General features: G+C 38.2%; 1 protein-coding gene across 5 annotated transcripts in view; it reads right to left on the bottom strand.

Annotated features, from left to right (window-relative positions):
• ABHD18 (abhydrolase domain containing 18) overlaps nucleotides 1–18,844 on the bottom strand; it is a 71,675-nt gene that overhangs the window by 34,220 nt on the left and 18,611 nt on the right. For 4 of the 5 annotated variants that reach the window (XM_054683377.2, XM_054683375.2, XM_054683379.2 and 1 more), the window contains exons 3-4: nucleotides 18,509–18,593; nucleotides 13,114–13,214 (exon numbers count right to left, since the gene is read on the bottom strand). In XM_054683377.2, the coding sequence (XP_054539352.1) occupies nucleotides 13,114–13,214; nucleotides 18,509–18,593 (186 nt within the window). Of the gene's footprint in view, nucleotides 1–1,168; nucleotides 1,214–13,113; nucleotides 13,215–18,508; nucleotides 18,594–18,844 lie in introns of all 5 variants that reach the window. The other variant, XM_003310455.5, reaches the window with a different exon arrangement.

Raw genomic sequence — 18,844 nt, 5'->3', positions numbered from 1 at the left:
TGGCTCATACCTGTTATCCCAGCACTTTGGGAGGTGAGGCAGGTGGATCACCTGAGGTCAGGAATTTGAGACCAGCCTGGCCAACATGGCGAAACACTGTCTCTACTAAAAATATGAAAATTAGCCAGGCGTGGTGGCACCTACCTGTAGTCCCAGCTACTCGGGAGGCTGAGGCAGAAGAATCGCTTGAACTCAGGAGACAGAGGTTGTCGTGAGCCCAGATCACGCCACTGTACTCCAGCGTGGGTGACAGAGCAAGACTCTGTCTCAAACAAACAAACAAAGTATTAATCTAGTAGTTCCAACATCTTTCTTTTTTTTTTCTTTTTCTTTTTTTTGAGACAGAGTCTTGGTAGGGTGTGGTGCCTCACACCTGTAATCCCAGCACTTTGGGAGGCCAAGGCAGGGAGATCACCTGAGGTCAGGAATTCAAGACCAGCCTGGCCAACATGGCACAACCCCGTCTCTACTAAAAATACAAAAATTAGCCAGATATGGTGGCGAGTGCCTGTAATCCCAGCTACTTGGGAGACTGAGGCAGGAGAATCACTTGACTCCAGGAGGCAGAGGTTGCAGTCAGCTGAGATTGCAGGGACACTCCACTCCAACCTGGGTGACAGAGCGAGACTCCATCTCAAAAAAAAAAAAAAAAAAAAAAAAAAAAAGATGGAGCCTTGCTCTGTTGCCCAGGCTGGAGTGCAGTGTCACGATCTTGGCTCACTGCAACCTCCATCTCCCGGGTTCAAGTGATTCTCCTGCCTCAGCCTGCAGAGTAGCTGAGATTACAGGTGCCTGCCACCACGCCCAGCTAATTTTTGCATTTTTAGTAGAAATGGGGTTTCACCATGTTGGCCAGGCTGGTCTCGAACTCCTAACCTCAGGCAATCCACCTGCGTCGGCCTCCCAAAGTGCTGGGATTACAGGCGTGAGCCACCATGCCTGGCTCCAACATATTTCTAACAGGACTCTCAGAAAAGAATGGAGACAAAACAGGAGAAAAAAAATTGCAAAAATAATAGATGAAAATTTATCTGTTTTTTTCAAACTGAAAGGGTCTTCTGAGTGGCAGGCACAAGGAATTAAAAAAAAAAACAAAACTCAACATCTAACCACTAAGGATATACAAAAGACCACAAAAGTTTCTAGAGAGAAATAACTGGTTACCTACAAAGGTAGAAGAATCAAGTTGGTATCAAGCATTTCATCAATAGTCCTGGAAGACAGAAAAAAACACACCAAAACCTTCTAAATTCTGAAGGAAGCTATTTTGAACCAAGAATTGCATAAGTAGGCAAGGGGTTAACTAAGTATGAGGGATAATAAAGGCATCTTTACATATGAATAACTCAGAAAATTTACTATCTACAGAACCTCAATGAAAAAAGTATCAGAAGCTATAAGGACAACACTAGCACATCAACAAGTTATTCACCACAATCAGGTGGGCTTTTATTCCTCGGATGCAAGATTGGTTCAATATATGCAAATTAATAAATGTTATTCACCACATAAACAGACTTACAAAAACCACATGATCATCTCAATAGATACAGAAAAGGCTTTCGATAAAATTCAACATCACTTCATGTTAAAAACCTTCAATAAATTAGGCATCAAAGGAAGATACCTCAAAATAATAAGAGCCGTCTATGACAAACCCACAGCCAACACCATACTGAATGGGCAAAAGCTAGAAGCATTCCCCTTGAGAACTGGAAAAAAACAAGGATGCCCATTCTCACTACTACTATTCAACACAGTATTGGAAATCCTAACCAGAACAATCAGGCAACAGAAAGAAATAAAAGGCATCCAAATAGAAACAGAGGAAGTCAACCATCTCTCTTTGCAGACAATATAATATTATACCTCAAAAACCCCACAGACTCTGCCAGAAGCCTCCTAGAACTAATAAATAACTTCAGTAAAGTTTCAAGATAGAAAATTAATGTATAAAACTCAGTAACATTTCTATACACCAATAACATCCAAGCTGAGAGCCAAATCAAGAACACAATCTCATTTATAATAGCCACACAACCACACACACAGAAACCTAGGAATACAGCTTACCAAGGAGGTAAAAGATTTCTACAATGAGAATTACAAAACACTGCAGAAAGAAATCAGAGATGACATAAACAAATGGAAAAACATTCCATGCTCATGTAGAAGAATCAATATTGTTAAAATGGCTGTACTGTCCAAAGTAATTCACAGATTCCATGCTATTCCTATAAAACTACCAAAACCATTTTTGACAGAATTAGAAAAATTATTCTAAAATTCATATACGGAACCAAAAAAGAGCATGAATCACCAAAGCAATCTTAAGCAAAAAAAGCAAAGCTGGAAGCATCACATTACCCAACTTCAAAATATACTACAAGGCTATAGTAACCAAAACAGCATGGTACTGGTATGCTGGTATAAAAACAGACACATAGACCAATGGAATAGCATAGAGAATGCAGAAATAAAGCCACACACCTATAACCACCTGATCTTTGGCAAAGTCAACAATAACAGACAAAAGAAAAAGGACTCCCTATTCAATAAATGGTGTTAGGATAGATGGCTAGCCATATGCAGAAGATTGAAATTGGACCCATTCCTTTCACCATAAACAAAAATTAACTCAAGATGGATTAAAGGCTTTAATGTAATACCTAAAACAATAAAAACCCCAGAAGAAAAACCTAGGAAATTCTGGGTTCAGCCTTGGTGATATGGTTTAGCTGTGTCCCCACCCAAATCTCATCTTGAATTCCCACGTGTTTTGGGAGGGACCTGGTGGGAGGTAGTTGAATCATGGGGGCAGGTCTTTCCCATGTTGTTCGTGTGATAGTGAATAAGTCTCATGAGAGCTGATGGTTTTAAAAAGGGGAGTTTCCCTGCACAGGCTCTCTTCTCTTGTTTGTCGCCATATGAGATGTGCCTTTCACCTTCCGCCATGATTGTGGGGCCTTCCCAGCCACGTGGACTGTTAAGTCCATTAAACCTCTTTCTTTTGTTTGCGCAGTATTGGGTATGTCTTTATCAGCAGCGTGCAAACTAATACACTTGGCAAAGAATTTATAAGTAAGTCCCCAGAAACAACTGCAACATAAAGAAAAGAGACAAGTGGGACCTAATTAAACTAAAGAGCTTCTGCACAGAAAAAAAAAAAAAAAAGTATCAACAGGTTGAGACAAACTACAGAATGTGAGAAAAATATTCACAAACTTGCGTTCAATAAAGGTCTAATATCCAGAATCTATAATAAACTTAAACAATTTAACAAAAACCAAATAACCTCACTAAAAAACAGGAAAAAGATACAAATAGGCAGCCTTCAAAAGAATAATAATCCCATCACCCAGGTCATGAGCATAGTACCTGATAGGTAGCCTTCCTAAAGATTCCTCCAGAATCTGTATTATTTGCACTCATTTTATAATGACCATGTATTATTTTGTAATTTTAAAACAATCTAAATGAGTGCTTTAGCTAATATGTTGTCATTTTTTTGTTTTTAAATAGAGTAAAAAATCCTGTTTTTTTCCACATCAGCAACTCACCTTCACCTAGGAGCCTCTTTCATTTTAAGCTATGGTAAGAACTAAGCCACCAGAAGGCTACTTTCTTACTTTTTATTTCTATTTTTGAGATGCAGTCTCACTCTGTCACCCAGGCTGGAGTGCAGTGGCACGATCTCTGCTCACTGCAACCTCCACCTCCCAGGTTCAAGTGATTCTCCTGTCTCAGCCCCCTTAGTAGCTGGGATTCCAGACGTGCACCACCAAGCCCAGCTAATTTTTGTATTTTTAGTAGAAATGTGGTTTCACCATGTTGGCCAGGCTCATGTTTTTTTTAAAATATATATATATATTTTATATATTTAAATGAAAGTCTGCGTATAATAATGAACTCCTTCATCTTGAGTAATCAAGAAATCAATGAACAACTATATCGCTTCCATAGCTGCATAACTGCTTTGCTTTGGATTCTAGACTCTAAAAGCCCAATATTTCATCCCAATAATCATTCAAAAGATGTTTAAAGTTCCTAAGTACGTAAAGTACCATAGTGGCAGAGTTAAAGACAAGCTACAGACTTAGACAATTCATATAATTTAAAATGTAACATTTATAAGTTACTAGAATAAACTGTTTTGCTTTTATCTTATTTAGTTCTTTGCCTTTTGGGGGGGGGGGGCTACATTTAATAATGGCATTTGCAGAGAGAGGGGAGTGGAGAAAAACCAGAAAGACCTGAAGAATTAGAGCTGGATGCAATGGCGCACACCTATAGTCCCAGCTACTTGGGAGGCTGATGGGTAGAATCACTTCAGTCCAGGAGTTTGAGACCAGCTTGGCCAACAGTGAGATCCAGTCTCTTAAAAAAAAAAAAAAAGTCAGCCGGGAGCAGTGGCTCACGCCCGTAATCCCAGCACTTTGGGAGGCCGAGGCAGGCAGATCACGAGGTCAGGAGATCGAGACCATCCTGGCTAACATGGTGAAACCCTGTCTCTATTAAAAATACAAAAAATTAGCAGGGTGTGGTGGCCGGCACAGGAGGCTGAGGCAGGAGAATGCAGTAAGCCGAGATCGTGCCAGTGCACTCCAGCCTCGGCGACAGAGCAAGACTCCATCTCAAAAAAAAAAGAAAAGTCTTGAAAAATTTACAAAGGATAAGACAAATGAGACCATGTCAAAGAAAGAGAGAGAGAGAAAAGAGGAAGTGAGATAAAGAAGTGAAGCTGGGCATGGTGGCTCATGCCTATAATCCCAGCACTGTGGGAGGCTGAGGCAGGAGGATCCCTTGAGCCCAGGAATTCAAGACCAGCCTGGGCAACATAGAGACCTTGTTCTCTACAAATAAAAAAAATATTAGTTGGTTGTGGTGGTGCATGCCTGTAGTCCCAGCTACTCAGGAGGCTGAGGTTGGAGGGTCACCCAAGCCTAGGAGTTCAAGACTGCAGTAAGCTGTGATTGCGCTACTGCACTCCAGCCTGAGCAATAGAGCAAGAATCTGTCAAAAAACAAAAAACAAACAAACAAACAAAAAAAACAAGGAGGAGGAGGAGAGGAAGAAGGTGAAGGAGGAGAAGGAGGAGATGAAGAAAGAAGAAGAAGGAAGAATAAAGAAGGAAGAAGTGGAACAGAAAGTAAGGAGGGAGGAAGATGAGAGCTAGTAAGAAATGACTAAGTTTTTCTCTGAGCCAACAGCTGCTATGGTTACACATCTTTAATCACATAGTTGCCTACTGCTGCCAGGTGGTACACTGCTTTTCTTAATCACTTGTTGCCTTTGACAAGGCTGAAAGCAGTACTCTACAAGTTTCAAACTACACATTCCAAAAGGCAAATACATAGCTTTTTGAGTCTAGAAGAGAGGCAGACTGAAGAGGGTTGAGATTCAAGGAAACTCTAATTTAAGTCATATGAAATCAGTATTCCTTCTACCCCACCCTCAAAGAACTCCTTGTACTGATTCTGCCTAGTCTTTTGTTGTTGTTACTTTTTTTCCTTTTTAAAATAAAAATATCCTTTTGACTGCCTAGTCTTTTGAAATGTAAGTCTTTAACACTCTTTCATCATATATCCTGATCTCCAGAGAGTACAGTAAGATTGTGTATGTACATCTGTATTAGATGCAAATCAATTAGAAAGTGTGTTACGGAAAGTCAGGGACCCTGAATGGAGGGACCGGCTGGAGCCAAGGTGAAGAACATAAATTGTGAAGATTTCATGGACATTTATCAGTTCCCAAAATTAATACTTTTATAATTTCTTACACCTGCCTTTACTGCAATCTCTGAACATAAATTGTGAATATTTCATGGACGTTTATCACTTCTCCAATCAATACTCTTATAATTTCTTATGCCTGTCTTTACTTTAATCTCTTAATCACGTTATCTTCGTAAGCTGAGAATGTATGTCACCTCAGGACCACTGTTGTACAAATGGATTGTAAAACATGTGTTTGCACAATATGAAATCAGTGCACCCTGAAAAAGAACAGAACAACAGCAATTTTCAGGGAACAAGGGAAGATAACCATAAGGTCTGACTGCCTGCAGGGTCGGGCAGAATAGAGCCATATTTCTCTTCTCGCAGAAAGCGAGTAGGAGAAATATCACTGAATTCTTTTCCCAGGAAGGAATAACCCTGGGGAAGGAATACATTCCTGGGGGTAGGTCTACAGACAGCTGCTCTGGGAGTGTCTGTCTTATGCAGTTGAGATAAGGACTGAAATATGCCCTGGTGTCCTGCAGTACCCTCAGGTTTACTAGGATTGGGAAATTCCAGCCTGGTAAATTCAAGTCAGACCATTCTCTGCTCTCGAACCCTGTTTCCTGTTAAGATGTTTATCAAGACAATGCATGTACAGCGGGACATAGACCCTCATCAGTAATTCTAATTTTGCCTTTGCCTGTGATCTTTACTGCCCTTTGAAGCATGTGATCCTTGTGACCTACTCCCTGTTCGTACACCCCCTCCCCTTTTAAAATCCCTAATAAAAACTTGCTGATTTTGCGGCTCGGGGTTGCCATCATGGTCCTACCAATATGTGATGACACCCCTGGAGGCCCAGCTGTAAAATTTCTCTCTTTGTACTCTTTCTCTTTATTTCTCAGACCGGCTGACACTTAGGGAAAATAGAACGTATGTTGAAATATTGGGGGCTGGTTCCCCCGATAAAAGTGAAAAGGTGAGTGAATACTATTTATTTGAACAGTTAAATTTTGGCTCTGCTCAGGTCATATCACATTAGTTTTATAAAAGATTTTAGCTAAATACTGGTTTTCCAGCACATGTAAATGAATATGTAGCTGTCTACTCCTTTTCCTCTACTCGTCCACACTCCTTTCAACTTTAATTTCTTTATTCCTGCCTGTATCTTTCCAGCAAGCCCTAATTCAGAAGTGGGAAGCCGTTAAGTACCATACAGTTAAATAAATTGCCCAAGGGCAGGGAGCTGAGTGGCTGAGTCATGGCCCATGGCTCTTCCTTATGTTAGACACAGGGAATTACCAGTACCTACAAAGAATTTTTTATAGCCAAGGAAAATTTTTATACAATTTTTTTTCCTTTTTAGAATGAGTAGAGAACTACTGAATGCCATTTATGCCATTTAAAGACAGTAAGAATGATTTTTAAAATATTGGCAAAAACTATTGTTGTAATCATTAGAAAAAAGCAGAGTATAATATTAAAGTATTATTTTTCCTGCTTATAATATTGAATTTACTTAGTTACATACTTATATTTAAAATCACACATAAATATATTTAGATTTACTGCTGTTAAAACCATCAAAATAAAGTAGCAGTGAAAATTAAAGTATTATTTTTCCTGCTTATGTTTATTTTATTGATATATATATTTAAAATGTTGTAAAATTTAATTTTAAAGTTTAACATACATATTTAAAATCACGAGTCTATTAATTTAGAAATATTGATCTTTCTACTCTCTAATAAACCACTATTCTTTTAAAAATAAAAACTAGGTCAGTAGTAAGCATGAAATCAGAACAGGAATTATCTACATTTTGTTATTTTAAGTAATATCTTATTTCTTTGGTTCAATTTGGAATATGGCATAAAAGTAACGCCTGAAGTAATGCTGAAAAGGATAGCTGTTTTTGTTACACATACACACACAGATATATATCTACACATACACACATATTTCTATAAATGGAATAAAATATCATGAAAGCCTGGAGCAGTTTATTTGCAAGTATGCATAATTTAAAATGAGTGCCTGGCCGGGCCAAGTGGCTCACGCCTGTAATCCCAGCATTTTGGGAGGCTGAGGCAGGTGAATCACTTGAGGTTAGGAGTTTGACACCAGCCTGGACCACATGGTGAAACCTCATCTCTACTAAAAATACAAAAATTAGCCAGGCGTGGTGGCATGTGCCTATAATTCCAGCTACTAGGGAGGCTGAGACATGAGAATCTCTTGAACCCAGGAGGCAGAGGTTGCAGTAAGCCAAGATCGCGCCACTGCACTCCAGCCTGGGCAACAGAGTGAGACTCCATCTAAAAAATTTAAAAATGAATAAATACATACATAAAATGAGTGCTTTATCCCTAAATATTTGAGGAACCTAAACCCAATTATGTGAAAAATATTTTTTACCTCTGATGCTGAGAAATGAAAATCATATAGAAGACATATAAACTATCCTCAAAGGAATATTAATATTTTACCAGAAGATAAATATTAAATTTTCCTGAACTTGTATTAGAATTCAATCTTGGGTAATATTTGAATACTAAACTATGCCATGTTACCATAAAATTATTTAAGGTTGCTCAAATGGACATTTTGTTTGTTTTTTTTGTTTGTTTGTTTTGAGACGGAATTCTTGCTCTGTCACCCAGGCTGGAGTGCAATGGCATGATCTCGGCTCACTGCAACCTTCGCCTTCCAGGTTCAAGCGATTCTCCTGCCTCAGCCTCCTGAGTAGTTTGGATTACAGGCACCCGCCATCATGCCCTGCTAATTTTTGTAGAGATAGGATTTCACTATGTTGGCCAGACTGGTCTCGAACTCCTGACCTCAAGGTGATCTGCCCACCTCGGCCTCCCAAAGCGCTGGGATTACAGGCATGAGCCACCATGCCTGGCCTGAATGCTATGTTTTAAAATATTATAATTCATTTGGAATTTTGACATAAATACATTTCCAATATAGGCTGTCCAGAAGATACATCACAATTCATGAGCTATTTTACATTACATAGGGAAATCCATATTTTGTGGTCTATAAAACCTGTCACCACAGATCTTAAGCAGTCTTAAAACTGTTCTTTAACGGAAAAGAATGCTTGCAGTTCCCTTATTTCATTTACCTGATATATTTTTCTTTACCTCAATAAAAACAGAAAGTGTGAAAAAGAGACAGAATCATGCGTAATGGACCAAATGACAATAGGACAAATAGGTTTCTCCTTGTGGATTAATCTATACTTGGCATAGCCTTAAAATTTTCCTACTTATTTGGCAATATGATCAAAAGTTTAAAATCTGCGCAAATCTTATAAATCCAGAAATTCCATGTTTAGCAACTTATGGCACAAAAATAATCAGAGAAGCAGGTAAGGAGATGTATATAAGGATGTTCATTGTGATGTTGTTTATAATAGTGAAAAACAATGCAACTTAAATGTGCACCATAAGGAATTAGTAAATTATGGTAGAGTCACAGTATGGAATACCAAAGAGCCATTAATGATAACCAACTGCATATTCACTGATTAATTAGGTAAAAAAAAAAATAAGTACAGTTGTATGTGAACACATAGGAGAAAGACTAGACTATACATAAAATAGTGGTTAACACTCATTGGTGGAATTTTTTTTTCTTTTTTCTTATTTGCATTTTCTAATGTTTTAATGCAATAAGATAAATTGCTGCACAAGAATGACAGGGGGAAAGAAAGGAAAAATAGATGTCAATGTGCATCATCTGGGAACTTATAGTATTTCACCAAAGTAAGTTATGCTTCAAATTTGACTAGAAATTGTTGAAAAAAATATTAATTGTGTTGTAAAAATATGCCACTGCAGAGACAGGAAGTCAACTTGTTTCCCCATTCCTGTCACTAACTGGAAAGAACCCTTCCTCAATTTCCAACAGATGTTGAGGAGTATTTCTGAGTCTGAGTAAAGCACATAATTTTCCTCCTTTCTTTATGTTTTATAGCTTGTATAACTGTCCAGATAAGGTGGAGAATCTATGAGAAAGGGACACATAGTTCCAGGGATTGAAGTGATGATATATAGAAACTGAAAGTTTCTTTTCCTTCTATATCCTTTAGCATACTGGCTAAGGAGCTACACATTCACTTATGCTTTAAAAAAAAATTTTTTTTTTGACACAGGGTCTTGCTCTGTCACCCAGGCTGGGGTGCAGTGGTAAAATTATAGCTCACTCTAACCTCAATCAGGCAATCCTCAGTATATAAGACTATAGGCACATGCCATCATGGCCAGATAATTTATTTTCTATTTTTTTGGTAGAGACAGGGTCTTTCTACGTTGCCCAGGCTGACTTAATGCTTTCAGTAAAGCATTAATAAGATAAAGCATATCTAAAAGAGTTAAGGCTGGGTGCAGTGGCTCAAGTCTGTAATCTCAGCACTCTGGGGAGCAAAGGCAGGAGGATCACATGAGCCCAGGAATTTGAGATCAGCCTGGACAATGTAGTGAGACCCCCATCTCTACAAAAAAAACTAAAAAAAAGTAGCCAGGTCTAGTGACATCAGTCTACAGTCCCAACTACTCAGGAGGCTGAGGTGAGAGGATCACTTGAGCCAGGGAGGTTGAGGGTACAGTGAGCCAAGATAGCACCACTGCACCCTAGCCTGATTGACAAAGCAAGACTCTGTCAAACAAATAAATAAATACATAAACGAGCTACATGTTTATGTTTTTTATATTCCCCGCACACTATTTTCATTTTTTTTTTAAGATGGTGTTTCACTCTTGTCACCTAGCCTGGAGTCCAATGGCGCGATCTCAGCTCACTGCAACCTCGGCCTCCCAGGTTCAAGTGATTCTCCTGCCTCAGCCTCCTGAGTAGCTGGGATTACAGATGTCTGCCACCACGCCTGGCTAAATTTTTTTGTATTTTTAGTAGAGACGGGGTTTCACTATGTTGGCCAGGCTGGTCTCGAACTCCTGATGTCAGGTGATACGCCCTCCTAGGCCTCCCAAAGTGCTGGGATTACAGGCGTGAGACACTGTGCCCGGCCTCATTCCTTATTTATCACTTTTAACAACCCTACGAGATAAGTGTTATTAGTCCTACTTTATAAAGCCTGGTTCAGAGTTTAAGTAATTGACATTAGGTCCATAAAGAGTAGACTTAGGGTTCAATTCCAGATCTGTTTAATTCCAAAGTTCTAGCTCTTTCTACTATATGACATTGCTTGCCTTTCATTCAGAGGTTATCAACAGAAAAAAATATAAATTTAAAATAATGCCTTAGGGGTAACAAAATAATGGACAGCTGACTACAACTTTTAATCAGGTCAATCAAACCACTCTTCTGTTAGTTCACACTTTATAGGTTCATTTATAGGGTTCTGAATGTATTGGAATTCAGGATTCCAATACGTTCACTTAAAAGGTTAAGTAGGTTTCCATTACAGAATAATCTCTTCTTGACTGAAGAATTTTTCAAATGCCCATACATGTATCACTATTTTATCATTGCTATTGCAGACAAAATCTTAAAAGAAGAAAACACCTACTAACCAGAAGCAGCAAATAGTTTATTATCAACAGTGTAGGGGAAAAAAAGTACAGTAGTTTGTTCTTTTTAAATAAAATTAGCTAAAACATAAAATAGAAAACTGTGTAAAGATCTAGGTTCAACACTGATTTAGAATTAAAAACAACTTAAAAAACCCATTATCAGGCCAGGCACAATGGCTCACTCCTGTAATCCCAGCACTTGGGAGGCTGAGGTGGGCAGATCATTTGAGGTCAGGAGTTCGTGACCAGCCTGCCCAACATGTTGAAACCCTGTCTCTACTAAAAATACAAAAATTAGCCAGGTATGGTGGTGGGTGCCTATAATCCCAACTACTCCGGAGACTGCAGCAGGAGAATCACCTGAACCTGGGAGGCGGAGGGTGCAGTGAGCACCACTGCTCTCCATCTAGCCTAGGCAACAGAGCAAGACTCTGGAGACTCTGTCTCTAGCCTGGGAGACAGAGTGAGATTCCATCTCAAAAACAAAACAAAACACAAATCATTAACAGTGGCCGAGCATGGTGGCTCATGCCTGTAATCTCAGTACTTTGGGAGGCGAGGCAGGTGGATCCCTTGAGACCAGGAGGTCGAGAATAGCCTGGCTGACATGGCAAAAGTCCATCTGTACTAAAAATACAAAAATTAGCCAGGTATGGTGGCACACGCTTATAATCCCAGCTACTCAGGCGGCTGAGACATGAGAATCGCTTGAACCTGAAAGGCAGAGCATACAGTGAGCACCACTGCACTCCATCCAGCCTGGGCAACAGAGTGAGACTCTGTCTCAACAAACAAACAAAAAACCATTAACAAGACTGGGCTAAGAATAACCTCTGTACATTAACAAAGATCCAAAAAGCCAGTTTTCAACTATTGTATAATTAACCACTTAGGAACCTCAGGTATTTCGGAACATCTATTTACATTCTCAAACTGATAAGCTAATTGCATACCAATCCTGAGGCACTTTACTTAGCTGAACTATGTAGTCTGTCTAGTCTAAGTTACCACGTTTCTTAGTTTCTTCACTTAAAAGTACTTCTTCTTCCTATTATAAAATCAACACATGTACATTGTAAAAATTTAAAACTAAAAAAAAAATTTTTTTTTTGAGATGGAGTCTCACTCTGTGGCCCAGGCTGGAGTACAGTGGCACACTTGGCTCACTGCAACCTCCGCCTCCTGGGTTCAATAGATGCTCCTGCCTCAGCCTCCCAGGTAGCTGGGATTACAGGTGCCTGCCACCACACCTGGCTAATTGTTTGTGTTTTCAGTAGAGATGGGGTTTCGCCACGTTGGTCAGGCTGGTCTAGAACTCCTGACCTCAAGTGATCCAACTGCCTTGGCCTCCCAAAGTACTGGGATTACAGGCATAAGCCACCATGCTTGACCTAAAACTAAAAATTTAAAAGCCAAAAATCTCTCCACTCAGAGATAAGCAGAGTTTGTATATTCATATATATCCTTTGGAAACTTCTCTGTGATTGTTTGTGCATACTTGTGTGTTTACAAAAATGGAACTAAAAAATCATTTGTATTATCTTCTTAAACTTTCACACATTGTGACCATATTTCCATGTTACTAATGGTATCCACAGTATGGATAATTAATCGCCTATTGTTGAACATTTAGGCATTATCTGTTTTTTGCAACTATAAACAATGCTTCAATGAATATCTTTGTACATATACTCCTTATGTTCTTTGAAGAATTAAAATATCTTCTAATTCAGCCTTTTCAATAATTTAGGCCTGCCTTGTTACTCCTAATTTCAAATAACATAGTGTTGATATTATAATTTTAATGAACATAAATAATGTATTCATCTTTTTGAACAAAAAATTCTTACCTTGCAATAACAGATTCAATTGGCATGATATCAGGCACATAGTGAGCCATGGGGGAAACAAAGTGTCCATCTAAGATCTTACAATCTGATTGCTCTTCAATCTAAAAGAAAATCAAAACCAAGATGTATGCAAGAAAACTAAGATATCTTGGTCTGTCATGGATGTTCTTCTAATAAAAAGTTCTATCCAATTAAAATCATGTTTTCAGCACCTACTATGTAAACTTTTTATGCCACTGTACTTTATTTTAAATTATTTTGTGTGCATAATCATTGAATGTATTATGGGGTACATGTGATGTTTTGATACAGGCATACGAGTTGTAGTGATCAAATCAGGGTAATTGGGGTATCCATCACCTGAAGCATTTATCATTTCCTTGTGTTAGGAACATTCCAATTCCACTCTTATTTCAAAATATACAATAAATTATTGTTAATTATAGTGACTCTCTTATGCTATCAAATACTAGATCTTATTGATTCTATCTAACTGTACATTTGCACCAATTAATCATCTCCACTTTATCTTCCCCTCCCTGCTACTTTTCTTAACCTCTGATAATCATCAATCTATTCTTCATGAGTTCAATTTTTAAAAATATTCAGCTCCCACATACGAGTGAAAACACATGAAATTTGTCCTTCTGTGCCTGGCTTATTTTACTTAAGGCGATGTCCTTCAGTTCCACCCATGTTGTTGCAAATGACAATATTTCATTCTTTTTTATGGTTCAATAATATTTCACTGCATATTTGTACATTTTCTTTATCCATTCATCTGCTGATGAACACTTAGGTTGATTCCGCATCTTGGCTACTATGAATAGTGCTACAATAAATATGGGAGTGCCGATATCACTTTGATACAGTGATTTCCTTTCTTTTTCATATATACCCAGTGGGGGGATTGCTGGGTCATATGGTAGTTCCAGTTTTGGCTTTTGAGGAAGTTCCATACTGTTCTCCGCAGTGGTCGTACTAACTTACATTCCCACCAACACTGTACGAGGTTTCCTCTTTTTCTCCAGATCCTCACCAGCTTTCAATACTGCCTGTCTTTTGGATAAAAGCCATTTTAACTAGGGTAAATGATATATCACTGTAATTTTGATTTGCATTTCTCTGATGATTAGTGATGCTGAGCATTTTTTTCATATACCTGGTTGGCCATGTGTATGTCTTCTTTTGAAAAATGTAAAATGTTGGCCAGGCACGGTGGCCATATCATCCACAGATATGTTTTTGTTTCTGATTTGAATTAAAAACAACTTTAAAAACCCATTATCAGGCCAGGCACAATGGCTCACACCTGTAATCTCAGCACTCTGGGAGGCCGAGGTGGGCAGATCTCTCGAGCCCAGGAATTCAAGATCAGCCTGAGCAACATGGCAAAAACTCTGTCTCTACAAAAAATACAAAAATTAGCTGAACGTGGTGGCATGTGGTTGTGGTCCCAGCTACGTGGGAGGCTGAGGTGGGAGGATCACCTGAGTCCAGGAGGTCACAGCTGCAGTGAGCCATGATTGCACCACTGCAGTGCAGCCTGGATGACAGAGTGAGACTCTGTCTCAAAACAAAACAGTATTTTGTTTACAAAAAAACCAAAAATTTTTTTTGTAGTCAGTTGGACAAATGTCATCTATTAAATAACCCACATATTTTTGCAACTGACTTAAAACGCTACTATTATCATGTACTAAATATCCATATATTTCTACAAGTTATTTTCAATCCTTCATTAGGTCTTATTTGCCTATCTTTTACTTCTCCACCAATATCACGCTGTGTTGACAACTGCAGCATTTTAATACTCATTGTTATATGACTGAACTAGTCTTTGTTTACTACTCTTCCTTACCAGAGTATTCCTGATCTGATTGTACTCTCAAGTATTTTCTCAAAATAATTTTAGGATGCTTGTATGGATCTAGGTTCTATGTTCAATACTTTAATTGAAATTGCATTGCATTTTAAAAAATGATTAAGGAGACATAATAGCTCTATAAAACTGAATTTTTAATCCAAAAAAACTTTCCAATTTAGTTTTTTATGCCTATTAGCATAAAGTGTTCTTCTTATGTATTTATTTTTATTTATTTATTTTTATTTTTTGAGTCTTACTCTGTCACCTAGGCTGGAGTGCAGTGAGTGCTATCTCGACTCACTGCAACCTCTGCCTCCCAGATTCAAGCAATTCTCCTGCTTCAGCCTCCTGAGTAGCTGGGACTACAGGCATGTGCCACCATGCCTGGCCAATTTTTTTCTATTTTTAGTAGAGATGGGGTTTTGCCAGGTTGGCCAGGCTGGTCTCGAACTTCTGACCTCAAGTGATCCATGCTCCTCAGCCTCCCAAAGTGCTGGGATTACAGGCGTGAGCCACCACACTCAACCCTCTTATGTATTTTATAAGAATAAGTTATCTGATAAAGCAGCAGCACAAACTAATACATTATTATTACTATTTTTTGAGACTGGGTCTCACTCTGTTGCCCAGACTGGAGTACAGTGGCATGATCTCGGCTCACTGCAACCTCCGTCTCCCAGGCTCAAGCAATTCTCCTGCCTCCGCCTCCCAAGTAGCTGGGATTACAGGCATGCACCACCACACCTAGCTAATGTTTGTATTTTTAGTAGAGACGAGGTTTCACCATGTTGGCCAGGCTGGTCTCGAACTCCTGACCTCAAATGATCCACTGCCTCGGCCTCCCAAAGTGCTGATATTACAGGTGTGAGGCACGGCACCCAGCCCATTATTAATTATTAATAAAGGAAGCAGAACAAACTAATGTTAAAGGGAAAAATAATGCAACAAATTAGTGTTCTGATAGCTGGCAACTTGGTAAGAATAAACAATTTTAGAATTACACATATTATACATAACATGGATTTTAAAATTAAACAAGATACAACCCAACAATAAAAAGATGGATAACTCAATGTAAAAAGGAGCAAAGGGTTTGAAAAGACAGTTCTCCAAAGAAGGTATATAAATGGCCAATTCACACTTGAAAAGATGTTCAGCCTCACAGTCATTAGGGCATAACCAGAACCACAAGGAAATACTTTTATACCCACTATGATGGCTTGGACAAGTACAGGGTTGGCGAGTATGGCAAAATTGGAATGTTTATTCACTGCTGGTGGGAATATAAAATAGTATAGTCACTTTGGAAAACAGTTTGACAGTTCGTCAAAAAGTTAAACTTAGAGTTATCATCACATGACCAATAATTAAACTCTTCAGTATACACAAGAGAACTAAAAACATGTTCACACAAAATCTCATACTTGAGTATTCATAGCAGCATTATTTATAATAGCCAAAAAGTGAAAACAACCCAAATGTCCATCAATTTATGAATGGATAAGCAAACTGTGGTATACAATACAATAGAATATTATTTAGCTATACAAAAGGATAAAGTTTTTCTTGAATGTTCTGATGCTGTAAAAACAAAAACAAAAAGAAGTACTGACACATGCTACAACATGGATGAACCTTGAAAACATTATGCTAAGTGAAGAAGCCAGACAAAAAAAGTTACATATTGTATGATTCCATTTATAAGAAATACCCACATTAGGCGAATCTATAGAGACAGAGAGTAGACTAGTGATTGCCAGCAGGTGGGGGAAGAGGCAATGGAAAGTGACAGCTAATGGATACAGGGTTTCTTTTTAGGACAATGAAAATATTCTAGAATTAGTGACAATGTTGATGGCTGCACATCTTGGTAACATAATTTAAAAACCATTCAATTGTATATTGTAAAAGGGTGAATTTTATCTCAATTTTTTTTTCTTTGAGACAGAGTCTAGCTCTATTGCCAGGCTGGAGTGCTGTGGCGCGATCTTGGTTCACTGCAACCTCCGCATCCTGGGTTCAAGCAATTCTCCTGTCTCAGCCTCCCGAGTAGCTGGAAAGCTGGAACTACAAGTATGTGCCACCATGCCCAGCTAATTTTTGTATTTTTTTTTTTAGTAGAGATGGGGTTTCACCATGTTGGCCAGGATGGTCTCGATCTCTTCACCTCACGATCCGCCCGCCTTGGCCTCCCAAAGTGCTGGGATATCTTTATCTCAATTTTTAAAAACTAAGGGTAGTAGATCAGTAAGAATGCATTCCAAAATCTTAACAGCAATTCACTCTTGGGAGGGAAATGGAATTAGGTGGTGGAAAGTGGCAGAGATTAAAGGAGATTTTTTTTTAACTTGGTATGTTTTAAATTTTTTTGTTTTAAGTTTATAATTTTTTAATAGAAAAAAATAAAGAAGATAAAAATATTTAGCAAAATTTGAGGGTCAGGGAGAAATGTTATTAATTCAGAAGATACAGAAAGAACTTCTATGATATAGAGGAGGAGTTTTCAATCTATAAAATTTTGTTCTTAGCAGTCGAACTCTTTTGAAAAGAGAAATCTAAAAGATATCCAAAACATATGAGATGCAAGTACAGTTACTTTGCTTGAAGGCGAGTGAGGGATGTGTGAAACTTGCCCATTTGTATCCCCTCTCCAACAATACCTCCAAGTATGCAATTACATAAACCTAGAAATATTTTACAGAAAACCAGGTGCCTCCTTAAAAAAAAAAGATTACAAAAACATCCTTGCCTTCTCTAATTTTATAGCATTTTCTTTCTACCATTCTCTCAGGAATTAACTGTATCCCATAATATTTTTCCTGGTGTTATTTAACAGTTGTTTGTTAATAATTTCTTATGTGCTGATTCTCCAACTAGATTATTCCCCTTTAATACTCACTATTGTTCTGTAATGTTGAGTGGTTTAACCCTCCTGAGCCTAAAGACAGAAAATGAGGTCCAGAAATATCCAGCCTAAATACTTCTCTATATATTTAGGCAAGTAATAAACATATGCTTCCAATATATGTGAACATAGTTATTAAAAACATCCAGTTAACGCACAAATAGTATTATTTATTTATTTATTTTTGAGACGGAGTTTCACTCTTGTTGCCTAGGCTGGAATGCAAAGGCGTGATCTTGGCTCACTGCAACCTCCGCCTCCGGGGTTCAAGTGATTCTCCTGCCTCAGCCTCCCGAGTAGCTGGGATTACAGGCATGTGCCACCATGCCTGGCTAATTTTGTATTTTTTTTAAGTAGAGACGGGGTTTCTCCATGTTGGTCAGGCTGGTCTGAACTCCCAACCTCAGGTGATCCACCCGCCTCCGCCTCCCAAAGTGCTGAGATTACAGGCGTGAGCCACCACACCTGGCCCACAAATAGTATTCTTTAAATATGAAATGAAAAATCCATACGGCACTCATATTTTAGTGTTTATTGTTGTTATACTCCAATATGTAATCTATTCTTAGACATATTTATGTCAAACCACAATTCCTATAACTGTGTTTCTCTCATTTGAATACCTTATCAATGTGTACTGGATAATCGCTTGAAACCAGATTCTGGCATCTTTCCCGATTTCCAATCATCTTTCTGAATTCAAAGAGTCTATTATGGGAAAGAAGACAAAAAGGAAAAAATTAATCTTTTATATCACCTACTAAGCACATTATAATTGAGACTGATTAACAGTAATTAAAAATTAGCAAATCTAGTTCATAAGCCATATTGAAATTTAATTTTGATCACTGAAGCGATTAGGCTGTTGTTTTTTCCCAAACTGAACACTTTTTTCAGAAAAATGTGAGAAACAATAGATTGTTCAGAAAGTAATTCATACATACAAGACTCAAAATTAA

Source organism: Pan troglodytes, chromosome 3 (genome assembly GCF_028858775.2).
Source record: "Pan troglodytes isolate AG18354 chromosome 3, NHGRI_mPanTro3-v2.0_pri, whole genome shotgun sequence".
NCBI lineage: Eukaryota > Metazoa > Chordata > Mammalia > Primates > Hominidae > Pan > Pan troglodytes.
The sequence above is the reverse complement of the archived record's forward strand: the minus strand, read 5'-3'. Positions and strand labels throughout refer to the sequence as shown.